This window comes from Paroedura picta, chromosome 4 (assembly GCF_049243985.1).
Source record: "Paroedura picta isolate Pp20150507F chromosome 4, Ppicta_v3.0, whole genome shotgun sequence".
Lineage (NCBI taxonomy): Eukaryota > Metazoa > Chordata > Lepidosauria > Squamata > Gekkonidae > Paroedura > Paroedura picta.
The window spans coordinates 34,303,873-34,318,933 of record NC_135372.1 but is presented as its reverse complement, the minus strand read 5'-3'; the positions used below and the strand labels follow the sequence as shown (position 1 = coordinate 34,318,933).

General features: G+C 45.9%; 1 protein-coding gene across 3 annotated transcripts in view; it reads right to left on the bottom strand.

Annotated features, from left to right (window-relative positions):
• Window positions 1–15,061, bottom strand: part of LOC143835118 (carboxyl-terminal PDZ ligand of neuronal nitric oxide synthase protein-like) — an 88,226-nt gene that overhangs the window by 30,139 nt on the left and 43,026 nt on the right. For all 3 annotated transcript variants that reach the window (XM_077332287.1, XM_077332288.1, XM_077332286.1), the window contains 5 exons: window positions 12,374–12,466; window positions 8,680–8,738; window positions 6,775–6,883; window positions 5,265–5,406; window positions 3,793–3,953 (listed from right to left, as the gene is read on the bottom strand). In XM_077332287.1, the coding sequence (XP_077188402.1) occupies window positions 3,793–3,953; window positions 5,265–5,406; window positions 6,775–6,883; window positions 8,680–8,738; window positions 12,374–12,466 (564 nt within the window). The remainder of the gene's footprint in view (window positions 1–3,792; window positions 3,954–5,264; window positions 5,407–6,774; window positions 6,884–8,679; window positions 8,739–12,373; window positions 12,467–15,061) is intronic.

The window sequence follows — 15,061 nt, the reverse complement described above, 5'->3', positions numbered from 1 at the left end:
AATAAAACTGCCTGACAGCCTTTAGACCAGGAGTAGTCAAACTGCGGCCCTCCAGATGTCCATGGACTACAATTCCCAGGAGCCCCTGCCAGCGAACGCTGGCAGGGGGCTCCTGGGAATTGTAGTCCATGGACATCTGGAGGGCCGCAGTTTGACTACCCCTGCTTTAGACCTCACAGAATCCCAGGCAAGAGTAAGTGGGGAAGTATTCTTTTGAGACAATGTTGCTGCATCAGCTGTTTTTTCCCCTTGGGCAGATATTCCTTTCTTGAAATAATTGGTCGGTTTTCCTTGAGTAACTGTTGGAACACATTTAACAAACACAAAGGACATTGCTTGTACAGCTGACAGGCTTTTCTCTTTTCTTCTCAGTTGGTTAAATTGTAATAACAAACATACATTCAATCTCATAGGTTCTCACTGAGGTAAACTTTGTTCCTAACACATTTCTTTTTGTTACAGTAACTTATTGCGACACTGACTCTTTCTCAAACAGAGGACGATACAGAAGTAGAGGCACCTACTGACTGACTGAGAGAAAAAGAGTTGGTTCATATAAGATGCTTTTCTCTACCCAAAGGAGTCTCAAAGTGGCTTACAGTCTCCTTCCCTTTCCTCTCCCCACAACAGACACCCTGTGAGGTGGGTGAGGCTGAGAGAGCCCTGATATCACTGCTCGGTCAGAACAGTTTTATCAGTGCCGTGGTGAGCCCAAGGTCACCCTTGCTGGCTGCATGTGCGGGACTGCAGAATTGAACCCGGTTCACCAGATTAGAAGTCCGTACTCCTAACCACTACACCAAGCTATTAACTGAATCTAACCGACAAAGAATAAGCTCGAATTCACCCCAAACATGCACTGATCCTCCCTCTCATATGGAGAGTGCCTGTATGCAAAGATGCAAAAAATCCAACAGAAAACAGGGAGTGTGGGGATGAACTAGAAGCAAGCTTGTCCTCCCCCCCACCTCACACCTTGAAAGGAGACCACAGAAGTTACCATGGAAATCAGGGCACACAAGGAGGAGTTGGCCTGCTTGAGACCCAGTGACCCAAATGGCTCTGATGCATATTTAGGTACACCTGAATTAATCTCACCTGCAGTGACTCTGAAATCCCTTTTCCCCAAGTGAAAGCACTCCTGCTCCACCAAACAGCTCTCATTTAGGCTATGGGCCATCTTCTGGCTTCCTAAAGACTTTTTTGGATGCTAACGGATATGATAAAGATCTTCAAGTTGGCATGGGAGGTTCTGCACAGGGTTATTTTTCTTACTGGCTACCATTCTTTTAAGATTTGAATTATACTAAAAGGGATGAAAATGTATAGGTCCAAGCCAAAAGATTCTGTTACTAAGATCTGGACGCTGATTTTGTTGTTCTCGATTCTGCACCCAATGCTTTTAAGGAAGTGAACAGGTATATTGTAATGTGTGGGGTCTGTGTGTTATGTGTGTATATATACACAAACACACACACAGACAAATATATGAGCCAGGCAATTGAAAACTACCTCTGTTCACCTCTTGCCTATAAAACTCTATGCCAGCCTTTTTCAAACTTTTGACCATGGAGGAACCCCTGAAATAATTTTTCAGACTTCGAGGAGCCTTGGAAGTGATGTCAGCTGGCCATACTTCTCTGCCACGCCCCCAGAAATGACATCACAACCCATATCCTTAGCCCTCCTTTTGTTCCCCCCCTGCAGCGTTGCTGCTACTATGCCGGCTCTGCCTCGTGTAAGCCAGAAAGAAGAGAAGGAGCTGCAAAGAAAGTCCAGACCCCCGCTCAATACTATGCCACTTCAGAGGTTCTATCAACTTCCTTCAGAACTCCTGCGGACGCCCAGGGGTCCATGGACCCCTGGTTGGGAATTCCTGCTCTATGTGATAGCCAGCTAAGACTAGACAGCAGTTTACAACACTATATATGGATGGATGGATGGATATGTATGCATATGGAATTTTTACCCCCCTATCTGTAGGCCAGCTACAAGCACCTGTATAATAAACAGCACAAGAAGCAGATTTCCTTTAAGACACTAGAAGCAGGAAACTAGCTTGGGAAGCACTGGAGCTTTTGGATGAAAATAGAGCCAACAGATTTCAAAGGAACAGCAAGAATGTGACAAAACTATTTTATTACACTGTTTTAGACATGCATTTTAAGTTTGGCTATGTCTGCATAGGAGGGCATTAAGGGCCGTTAGGTGAAATTGTATAGAATCATAGAGTTGGAAGGGACTTCCTGGGTCATCTAGTCCAACCCCCTGCACTATGCAGGACACTCACAAACCTATCGCTCATCCACTGTAACCTGCCACCCCCTTGAACATATTATATTTTGTAATATAATGTATCTTTTTGACAAAAACTGGTGGGTGATTGAATGGAAAGGCCTCTGCCCACTTATGGAGACCCATTTTAGAATGTCCAGGGGACCCAAAGGAGAAACTGACAGAGAATGACAGTTGAGGAATGACAGTTAGAGAGTTTGCTGGTTAAGGCTGAAGAGAGAAGAACAGTAGGGAGTTAGAAACAGAAAGGAGTTTTTACTGTTCTAACGTCACAGATATTGATCTGACTATGGATTTAACTGACCCAGTTCCTCTCTTAGTCTACAGCAAGGTCCCCTCATGTCTCTGTGAATGCTAAAGTGTTTGCAAATGGCATGAAATCACAGAAAATGATCAAAGTCCACAAATCTTGTTCTTATCAGAAAGGATCAGAAATTTAGTGCTCAGTAATACCAAGCTGTAGAAAACAATAGTTTCCAAGCTTCCCTCACCCTTCGGAAGGTGTTACACATACAAATGGGAAGCTGCCTGTTGATCGATTGCAGATTTTTCCACTCTGGAAACAGGATCACTGGTCCAGTAGGAAACATTTGTATGGATAAGACCTTCCAAAGGGTGAGGGTGTCGATCGATAGATCGATCAACTGATTGATTACATTTATATGCCGCCGCTCTTGGTCCGGCCATCTCACAGCAACTCACATCAGTTAAAAAAAACAGTTGTAGAATACAATTAAAATAGACAGCAGTTACAAGTATGATTAACAAAAGGCCGGTGGAAGAATATGATGAACAATGGAGCTATTTTATGGACTATCTTAAGAAAGGAAGTCAGGTGCACATGGACTAGTACAGACGGAGTGAGGAGGACCCTTATCTTACTTTTTTTGGTATGGTGTTAAGATATTCTTTGTAGTGTTAACTTAGTTGTTAGCTGGTTTCCTTTTTCTTTTTGTTAATTCATTAATATCATAAACAAAAAGAGTTAAAAAAGTAAAAAAAAATAAACAGCAGTAATAAACCTAAAACCACCCACCACCCAGTCCCCTTAAAAATCCCCCCACCCTACTGCCAACCACCTACCCTTGGGAATGTAGGTGGATATAGTCTGAGAGTGTGAGAGGAGGGACCCAAGACCTCCACCTTTCACCTGGCATCCACCCAAACCCACAAGCATGGTGGAAGAGCTCCGTGTTAGTTCTGACTGGGCCTTTAGCTCTTTTAAGGATGGAAAACACCCCCACACACAACCTGCCATCAGAACGCCTAGGATGCCAATTACCCTTTAGGTCCCCTGATGTCTGGATGACTCCAGTCATTTGCTTGGGCTGTCTGGGGCCTTCTGCTCCTATATTGTTATCCAGGTTCAGGTGTAGGAGCAGGTGTGTGTGGTGAGCTTCCCCTCTCTAACCTCCCGATTTTCAGAGGTGGCCAGCAAGGGGCTAGCCCTTGCTCATTCTCCCTGAGAAACTCTTTAGGATACTGGGACAAGCATACCTTGTTGCAGGGCAGGATGGGCGACTCCCCGCCGACAGCATCGAGGTCCGTCACCCCCCTGTTGAACTCCAGGTGGTCGCTCCCAGGCAGCCCGACATCCACAGCGTCAATGTCCGTCTCCTCGGCGGTGCTGACAGGTGGCGCTTCCAGCACGCCGCTGGCTGCAAGAGATTCAACAGCATGACCAATGGGGAAAGCTGGGCGGATCCCCTCTCCGCCTCTCCCGGGGCTTTAGCATCCTTTTGCGGAGCTTCATACAAACAGGAAGGCCTTGGCAGAAAAGAGAAGTTCTGTTCTGCTGTGTGTTTCCGGGAGACAAAGCTCACTTCTTCAGATTCAATGGCAAAGAGCAACAGTGAGCAGGATGGGCTGGAGATTGGTGGCAGAGCATCTCCAGGCAGGAGGTCCTGGGTTCAAGCCCTGAAATCTCCAGTTAATGGGTGATGTGAAAAGGACCAGGCAGTGGGTGATGTGAATGACCTCTAACAGAAATTCTGGAAAGCTGCTGCTAGTTTGAGCAGATATCGTGGTGGAGTGGTTAAGGGTGACAGTCTCTGATCTGGAGAACTGGGTTGGATTCCCCACTCCTCCTCCATGTGAAGCCTGCTGGGTGACCTTGGGCCAGCCACAGTTCTCTCACAGCACTCTCAGCCTCACCTACCTCCCAAGGTGCTTGTTGTGGGGGGAGGGTGGGATGGTGACTGTAAGCTGCTTTGAGCCTCCTTCAGGTGGAAGATCTGGAGAACTGGGTCAAATTCCCCTCCTCCACATGAAGCCAGCTTGGGCCAGTCACAGTTCATCAGAACTCTCCCAGCCTCACCTCCTCTTCCAAGGTGTCTGTTGTGGGGAGAGGAAGGGGAGGCAATTGTAAGCTGCTTTGAGACTCCTTCAGGTGGTAAAAAGCAGGATATAAAAACTAACTCTTCTTTTTCTTCTTCTTGGGGCTACCTTCATAGAAGGCAGGTTCGTGATTGTTCTTGTGAGCTGCTTTTCCAGAAAATTTTGCCTGCTGGGGAGGGGGGCAGCAAGGGCACCGAAAGAGACGCACATCCTTTGTTTTGTGTTTGCCAGTGCTTGCAGGTAAGATCCTCCTCATTTAACCTGCAGAAGTGGGGGCCATCATTCTGAGCAAGTTGGGCAGCGAGAGCCATTCACCATGCCACAGGACATTTTGACAATCTTTTTTCCTTGAAGCTTGGAAGGGCCGTTCCTTGCACCCTCTTTGCATCTGATGCCACACATTTTTCCTCAGTGGGAACCTAAAGTGGTTTACACGCCCCTGTCCTTTGATTTTTATCTTCACAACATTCTTGTGAGGTAGGTTAGGCCAAGAGCGAGCGACTGGACCACGGTCCCCTAGTGAGCTTCCATGGCAAACTGGAGATTCGAACCTGTGTCTCTCAGACCCTAGTCCGCAACTCTATCCACTACGCCTGCCAAGGCTCTTATTAACCCCCTCCCCATCCGTGTACCTGGCGCCCCCAAGTCTTCGCTGCCCTTCTCGCTCTGGCTGTCCTCCTGGCCGTCGGCGTTCTGATGAGTGTGCTGCAGGCTCAGCTTGTGGCAGACTTCAAAGGCTTGCCCCACAGTTCGGACAATGCGCATAGCTTGGCTCTGCAGGAAGAGAAGGAAGAAGAAAGGCTGTCTCACCGCATCTTCCAGGATCTGAAAATCCAAGGCCTCCTGCCAGGCCAAGACAGGGAAAGAGGACTCCAGGCTACTTTCATGAGACAGGCAGGACAGTAAGGATCAGCAGTAGCCAGGAGCACAGCAGAGGTCAGTGGCCAATCACCATGGAGTGTGTCAATCAAGCAATGTGGAAGAGCACAGGCAGCTCCATTGCATCCTGGCTTAAGACCTGCAGTGGCTTTCAGGAACTCCTTTGGGGCACATACTGAAATCAAACGGATCCTGAGTGGTAGGAAACAGACCTGCCTTTGTCTCCCCAGTAATTTTTTGCTTTCCTTTCTGGTGTCAGGGCTACGAAGGATCCACAGTTTATCTTATCTGACATGCTGCTGGAACCCAAAGGCAGAGGAGATGGGAGATGGACAATATCTGGAAGAAGCCCTTTTCTGATCTGGGAAGAAGGTTCTGCAGCAGTCAAAGCCGGCATTATCACTTCTGCAGGAACATCCCGGTAATCATACCATCCTCAGAGCAAATGGGCAGTTCAGCATTTTGCTTCTGCCTTGGATGCTGCCAATACATCAAGATAGATTCAAAGCCGTGTTGGTCTGAAGTAGCACAATAAAATCAGAGTCCAGTAGCACCTTTAAGACCAACAAAGATTTATTCAGGGCGTGAGCTTTCGAATGCAAGCACTCTTCCTCAAACTAAGAACTGTTATGATGGTCAGTTCTTAGTCTGACAAAGAGTGCTTGTTCTCGAAAGCTCACGCCTTGAATAAATCTTTGTTGGTCTCAAAGGTGCTACTGGACTCTTATACATCAAGAGACATTAATGGGTTCCCTTTACAGCCATACGAAAGCCATTTCACTTCCTACAGCTTTCTCACAACCCCTACCTAAGGCCTGGTTCATGCATCCAGGTGAGGAGGCTTGCAACGTGTTTAGGTGGCCTGCACAGCTTTAAATTTGTGGGTGCTGGGTTCTTATTTAGGAAAGCCTTCTTCCTAAAGACTTGCTGCAACGAAATGGAGGGAGAGAGAGAGGGAGGGAGGGAGGGAGGGAGGGAGGGAGGGAGGGTAAAACCTTTCCCCACACGTGCATGTTTTCTAATTGCATGGAGATCTTATACAAAAAAGCATTCTAAGCTGGAACCCTGCATTTGCACTTGGAAGCTGTACCAACCACTCTACCATCAAGGCTCTGTCACCTCATTTCCTTCCATGTGTGAACCAGGCCTAAGTGCTATCACATGCTGGCATAGAGACAGAGGAGAAAACCCCCACAGGGCGGCTCTGTTTTGCTGTGGAGGCAGCAGCAGGGCTTAGATCCATCCCTCAGTCAGCCGGCTTACTTTCTTCTTGGACTTGAAGACATTGCAGCGGAAGACATTGCTTGAGCCATCTCTGGCAATGTAGCTGAAGATCTTCAGGTCCTGGGAATCGTGGGACACGTAGAATATTCTGTGGGAGCGACAACAACATGCAGGAGTGTCACTAGTGAATGCACACACCGTCTACGTACATTTTGGGGTATTGAATGATTCTCATATTCTGTTCAGCACATGGATCTCTTTATAGCAGGGTTGGGTTCAACACAAAACAGAATTCATCTCATCTCACAGTGATATCCCATTGACATAAGAGCGGCCTTGAAGGGTCTGAAGCTATCTCCTTATTAACTGCTTCCGATCGATAACTATGTCGTTGTTATACACAAGCGGACCCTCCAGATCCTTCAAGACTGCTCTTATGTAGATGCGATAGCATTCTCCAAGCACAAGATGAATTATATTTTGACCTCCAAACATTTTCTTCATAACAAGGTACTTATCAGTCCTTGTGTAAAAATCTGAACAGTGACTATTACATCCCGCCCCTGGCCATCAATCAACCAGAACAGCCAATTAACTGTTGTGTTCGTGTTTACCTTTAAGAACTCTTTTTTAAAAACTCGAAAACACCGGTAGCAACGCATATTCGTTACTTCTGTGTATCAGAGAGACCTTTTCTGCTGGTGTAGGAGCTGGCGCTTAATCGTCTGCACGCTCTTAAAGAAAAAAAAATCCCCCCTCCCCCTCCCCTGCTATTCCTGGCTGAAATTATGGGCAGTGTCGAAGAGGGGTGGGGAGGTGGGCTGTATTGTGCTTGGAAACTTTACAGACACTTGCTTGTGGAGCGATTTCAGCCAATGAAGCAATGCTTATTCGTTGCTTTTGCTGGTTTAAGGGGAAAAAATGGTGATTGTGAAACCGGAAGTGTGGGTGTCAGAGATTAGGGAGGGACATTCTTTCTACCGCTAAATTGTGAACACACATGTCTTTTCCGGATGTGTTGCAGGTTGTTCTCAAGAGTCTAGCGTTTTTTTTTAAGGGGAATCCACTTTTGAAAAGCGCTACAACGAAGCGATTTTTGCAGGAGTGTTGCAGGAGTGTTGCTGATTGTGTACGACGTCGTGAATAACGAGAAATACATAGCGTTACACAATGGCAACACTTCGGCTACATTAACGCTGTGCGGAATGGACCAAAGATATTCCTGCTGTGCTTGGCTCCCCTCCCCGCTCCGCGCTTTCCCAACAGAATGCAGAACATTTTCTGTTTCAATGGTGGGGGGCGGGATAGAGGAAGACCCGAGTTTCTAATCAATCTGAATTCAGCAGGATCCACAATGGAAAAAACAAAGTAAACGCAGAATCAGCCCAGAGGAGCCACAGTATGGACATCCCTGACCTAAAGACTCAGTACAAAGGGGATATCTGGGCTTTCTTAGCACTACACCAAAAACAGCAACAACATCTGGAAAACTGGCCATTTCCTTTCCTTTAAAAAAAAAGAATTATTTCATTCTCTGAGCACTGTAAATGCCCCCCTCCAACCCTGTTGGGCTTTATTTAGTTAGCCATATTACCATGGCTCTTACTCTAACAAGGCTTCCAATACATACAAGACCACTTTTCAAACCCAAGAGACCCACATGGAGGCTGAGGGGAGGACGCTAACCACAGCCAGCTGCAAAATGGCTCACCTCTCTGCGCTTTCTTCCAAGCAGTTTCCTGTGGATGAACAAGCTTCCTCTACTGTATTCGTTTCATCCAATTCCCCTTCAAATACCTCTTTTGCACCAATGAAACCAAGGAGTTGTCTTGCCCACCCAAAACTCCCCTATTCTGGGCAAGCGGCTGCTGGTTAATTCCTTCCTTACTAGAGACCAGCTCTGGGAAATCAGCCAGGGCCTCTGCCTTGTTTGCAAGCTCTTACCTGTAGATTGGGTCATGCATCACCAGCACCTTGCTCTCATCCCAGTCCCAATCTTTCTTCTGGTGGTAAAAAGAGAACCAAAAGTCAACAGAAGGGAAGCCTCACAGAGCAGTACACAGAAATGAAAGTATTCCCAAAGAATGGTTTCATGCAGTGCTGCCACGACCTGGGTTTTTTATACCCTGCTTTTCACTAACCAAACAAGTCCCAAAGCGTCTTATAAGCACCTCACAAGAGACACCCTGTAAGTTGGGTGGGGCTGAGAGAGTTCTAAGAAGAAGAAGAGTTGGTTCTTATATGCCGCTTTTCTCTATCTGAAGGAGGCTCAAAGCGGCTTACAGATGCCTTCCCATTCCTCTCCCCACAACAGACACCCTATGAGGGAGGTGAGGCTGAGAGAGCCCTGATATCGCTGCTCGGTCAGAGCAGTTTTATCAGTGCTGTGGCAAGCCCAAGGTCACCCAGATGGTTGCACTTGGGGGAGTGCAGAATTGAACCCAGTTTGCCAGATTAGAAGTCCACTGCAGGTGGTGGAGTGGGGACTCAGACCATTACACCATGGTGGCCCAGATCCATACTGTGAGAGCCACTGTGGTGTAGTGGTTAAAGAGCAGCGGACTCTGCTCTGGAGAACCAGATGCGATTCCCCGTTCCACCAGAACCACCACAGTGCGACTATCTTCTTTGTAACAATAACCTGTGTGTTAACTTATACAGTGTCTCTATATTGTCCATTAACAAAATCTGCAAGAAATGTTTGCTCAGCATTTAATGTGCTTCAATGTATGTTGTTTTGGCTTCGGGAATTTTAACACCACTTTGGATTTTATTGTGCTTTTACTGTTGTTTCATTCCACTGGCCTGGTGGAATGAGCTCCCGGAAAAGCTAAGGGCCCTGACAGAGCTATCTAGGTTCTGCAGGGCCTCCAAGACGGAGCTCTTCCACCAGGTGTTTGGTTGAGGCCGGGGTGAGGACTGACCGGAATTACAAACTGGGGGCCCTGTCCTATTCTGTGCGTCCCATACTGAACATATGAGATCAGGACCAGTACCATTCTATTAAGATCTTGACTTGGTCCTCAGTTGGGACCAGCTGCGTTAAGATTGGGAGAAACTGTTTTGCACCACCACCTTTATGACTGCTGATTTCATGATGAATGTATTATGTTTTAATGGGATTTTATGGGTTGTTTTATGGTTTTATTTTGTACGCCACCTCGAGGTGACTTTGTCAAGAGAGGCGGGGTATAAATTCAAGAATGAATGAATGAATGAATGAATGAATGAATGAATGAATGAATGAATGAATGAAAATTATCATTGGCTGGGCAGTTGCTTTTGTTATACTGGGACAGCCTTTGCCCAGATACAATAAATTGCAACCTGATCTCTGAACTGCATTAATGAGAACTGGTAGTATCTGTCTTGTGTTCTTTGGGGACAGGTTGGGGCTTAGTGGAAGAGCCTCTGCATTGCATGAAAAAAGTTTCAGGTTTACTGCCCAGCACCTCCAGTTAAAAGGAGCAGCCAGCGGGTGCTTTGAGAAGCTTTTGCCTGAGACCCTGGAGAGCTGCTGCCCATCTAACTATACAAAATGGACTTTGATGGACCAAGGTGGAACAAGGCAGCCTCACGTGTGTTCCTGTGAACATCATTCTGCAACTGGGAACAGAAAGGGGAAACAAAGTTTTCTTAGGTTACAAGTTTCACTAGAGAGAAATCTCTTTCTCTTTGACTCTCTTTCTCTTATCCCCCAAATCTGCCTTGATTCTCAAAAGCTTACACCTTGGATTCTTGTAAGTCTTCTAAGTTGCTGTTGGACTTGATTCTTGATCTCCTACTGATTAACAACATAGTGAATCCACCTAAAACTCTCTTTTACATCAGAAGTCTACATAGGAGTTCTGGAGTCCAACTCCTGGCCGCAAAAGTGGGGGGCTACCAAAAGAGAAGAAAGCCCTAATCCAAAGCTGGGAAGTTATGAAGCTGGGAAGTTAACATTTGCAGAATGATGGTGGGCAGCTAGATTGGCCTGCATGTTGGGGACTCGTCAAAAAACATATTGGGAAAAATTAACAAGGTGACTCAGCTTTGAACCTGTATTCTAATAAGGGAAAATTAGTAAGAATGTGTTTAGTCTACCTGCACTTAAATGCCTTGCAAGATTCATACTGAACACACAAATAGGGTAAATATGTGTTTGTGAGGCTAACTATTGGGGGTGGAAAGTGCAAGCAAGTGGCAGCCAACTTATGACTCATAGGGGTGGCCAAAATTGTGGCTCTCCAGATGTCCATGGACTACAATTCCCACAAGCCCCTCCCAACACATGCTAGGGTTTTCAAGGAAAGAGATGAGCAAAGGTGTTTTGCCCTTGCCTACGTTGGCAGAGTGACCCTGGACTTCCATAAAATACCGAATATGGCCACCCTCTAACACACACACATCACAGCATGACTAGATGGTCATAAAGTCATTTGCTCTGGGGATGGCAGAAAGTGCTGTCAAGCTGCAGCAGACGTATTGTGACCCCAAAAGGTTTTCAAGGCAAGAGATTTTCAGAGGTGGTTTGCCATTGCCTGCCTCTGTGCCGTGACCCTGGACTTCTTTGGTTGTCTCCCATCCAAATATCAGCCAGGACCAACCCTGACTATCTTCCAAGATCTGATCAGACTGGCTGTCTTAGGCCATTTAGATGACGGTGGGGTAACGAATCTATGAGTCAAAATCTCAACAGAGGGAAAAAAGTGACAAGGATTATGTAATCGAAAACATGAAAGCAATATTATTAGATGATTTTATGTTTCTGTAAACAATCAGCCAGTGCTTGCAGATGTATTATCAGCCGCAAAGAGGATCATCCTAACAACTGATTTTAAAAACATACGATTAAAGAATGGATTAAGAAGGGACCGCAAATTGCTAAGAGGTCTAAATTGAGTGAATTGAGTTCGCTTACGGAATTGCAGATAAGAGAAACCTATTTTTGGCCAGTGCATGGAAATCCTTTCCTAGATTACTGGCAATCAGACCTCAGATCTACTAAATGGTCTTGATAACTGAGTTTCTTTAATATAATTTTATATCTCGGAAGATGGAAATTATACCTTTGTATTTATAACAGCATACGTTTCTATTCCCCCCCATAGTTTTTTCTAGAATTGTAAGGTGTTTTATTTTTGTTGTTGTTGGAACACCCCCCCCCCTCCATACACAAATTATATAAATGCCTATTAGATCTGGCTCCTCGCTCCCAGCGGAAGAAAACCTGACCCTCCAGATGAATGTGAGGAGGAGGAAGAGGGAGGGAAGAGATTGGATATGTAAGAGGTCGCCATCTATCTTTCCATCTTTTATTGTTGTAAGGGGTGTTTTTATAGGGTTTTATTGTTTTAAATTGTGTGGCGAGACCATTGGATGAGCAGCAGTATATCAATCAAAAAATAAATGAATACAATAAAATAAATAAATTGCATGGATACAGCCATAAATGCTGCAACGTGGCCTATAACGGTTATGCTACAGGGGAGGCTGAGGCCTCTTAAGCATGGGAGTGCACACAGTCCATTCACAACAAATAGGAAAGGCTGGAAGGAGATCAGTTCAAAAGGCAAACTCCCCAGGGGTGGTCCTAAAGCCTCCTTCCACTCCCCAGAAAGGATCCCACGTGCAGTGTGAGAAATCAGGAACACACCTTCTTCTTCTTCTTCAGCACCACCTTCACACCGTCCACAGACACCATCAGGGTCACCTTTTTCTTCTTGATGCTTTTGGCTTTGAACTCAAACTGTGGGAAGCAAAACACAGAGGAAATTAAATGCCTTCAGCTCAGTTCAGTTCAGTTCTCCTTCCCATCTGGCACCTCCACCCAGTTCTTGGCACCTCCTGGTGTCCCAGTCGTGGCTTCCATGTTTCCTACTAGCACTGAGCATGCTCAGAGGTAGGTGGGATGGACCAGACAGGGAATCACTCATTGTGAACAAGTCAAGAAAGGGACAAGGGATAGGAAAGAAGCTTACGGTACTAGTCAGAGATCTGGCAGGCTTGTAATAAATCTGACGAAGGGAGCTTGGACTCTCGAAACCTTATACCCTCAAAAACCTTGCTTGTCTGCCAAGGTACTAATGGACTCAAAACTGCCTCTTCTACTGCAGATCAACTTGGCTTCCCTCCTGAAAGCATCTCTTTAAAAAAACAACAGCCAGAAGTTTGCAGATTACAATTTAGGAACCAGGGTGTAGTCTGCACAGGGCTTTTTACCCACTGTGACAGTTTGAATAAATCCTTGCTCTCTACACGGAATTTGATTTCCACTTCGATTTTGGGTGCTTTAAATTTTCCCTCTGCAACATGCATGATTGATCCGGAGTGACCTTGCAATATCCAGAAGTGGATATAAGCCTCAATATTTGAAAAATCAGCATCACTAAGTATGCAGAACTCTGCTTTTTGCAAATTAACTTGGCTCCCCTCCCCACTCTGAGCTTTCTGTTTCAATGGGGGCGGGGAGAGGAAGAACCAAGTTCAAATCGATCTGAATTCAGCAGGATCCACAATGGAAAAAAAACAAAGTAAGTGTAGAATCAGGCCAGGAATAACTTCATCAGTTGGCCTTTTGGCTTAAAACCACACTCCCTGCTATCAGTAACATAACCTCTCATTCACGACGTAAGCCAAACTTACCCAACCATCACTACCATGTCTCTGATTTGATGTAGTCATGCCCATAACTGGCTCCTGCCATCTCTAAGCCCTGTTTGCCACCTTCCCTGTGGTTTCCATTGGGCCCTCCCTTTCTAAGGACTGTCGTCTTCTCTCTCACAGGAAAAAAACGCATTCAAAGCCACCATGCTGGAGTCTAGCTCTGCGAGACCTGAATGTGGTCTATTATCCATTGAGAGCTGCTGACAATGTCCTCGATATGGTTTGACACTGCTGATGTTGTCAATATGGTTCAATTGTGATTAATTTTCTATTTGTTTTATATCAATTGATTTGTTTTTAAATTTCATTGCTGTTATTTCATGGCTTCCTGGGCGGCATATAAATCAAATAAGGCCTTATCCATAATTCCTATTAATATTTGGGAAACTGCCCAGGAGGTGGAGCGTGTCCCCGGACAGTGTCCAGACTCGAATCCAGCCCAATCACGGTGCGTCCAGCAAAGTAGTTTCACTGGACATACAAGAATCAAATACAATTTTTAAACAGCTCCTCAGTCTTCTGGGACTTCTCCTGACGGCAGGTCCGAGTGCCCCTGTACTGAGGACAATTTATTCGAAACAGGATGGTCTACTCTACTCTCGAAGTTGCCCTTTCTACTGTGATATGTTGGCAAGAAGATCAAAGAAAACAATGCCAGAGACTTGTTCTGACCTTTTTGATCAGTCACAGGGTTCACATTCTACTCCCTACACAGCTCTTTTGCAGCATTAACATCTAAGCTAGCATCTACGAATGGGAGGCTGTAGATGAGAAGTAGTTTCCCTTAGCTGGGTTCCTCAGGCCAGCATGTGAAGGTGGGCTCTATTTGAGGACTAGAACCCAATTTGTACTGACATGTTTACGGCACCCTCAGCCTAGCCACCCACAGCCACAACTCCTACAGCAAGATCACACCGTATGCATTCAGCCATCTCAATCAATCGACAACACAGACTTAGCTACAGTTCTATGCGAACACATTCCATGTCTGGCGACAAGCTCCCGGCCTCCCACTGACTTGTTGGGAAATGCTGAGGAATGTACAAAAGTGAAACTTCCTGTTGTCTGTCGCCAAGCTAGAGCTGCCAACTCCCTTCTTGTGATATGTTAATGGCAAGAGTTTTTGCTGGAGGAAGTTTCCCTTTCCTGCCAGCTCAGGTGTGAAGTGACCATAGAATCATAGAGTTGGAAGGGACTTCCTGGGTCATCTAGTCCAACCCCCTGCACTATGCAGGACACTCACAATCCTATCGCTCATCCACTGTAACCTACCACCCCCTTGAGCCTTCAAAGAATCAGCCTCTCCTGTCAGATGGCTATCCAGACTCTGTTTTAAAATTTCCAAAGATGGAGAACCCACCACCTCCCAAGGAAGCCTGTTCCACTGAGAAACCGCTCTGTCAGGAACTTCTTCCTGATGTTTAGACAGAATTTCTTTTGAATTACGTTATTTCATCCCATTGGTTCTGGTCCGTCCCTCCGGGGCAAGAGAGAACAACTCTGCTCCATCCTCTATATGGCACCCTCTTAAATATTTGAAGGTGGCCATCAGATCCCCTCTCAGTCGTCTCCTCTCTAGGCTAAACATACCAATGGCAATTTCTTTTGAAGGCTTTGGCCATTCATGGATGTCCTGAATGATCTTCCCGTGCATCATCTCTTAGGCCCTTTTCATACA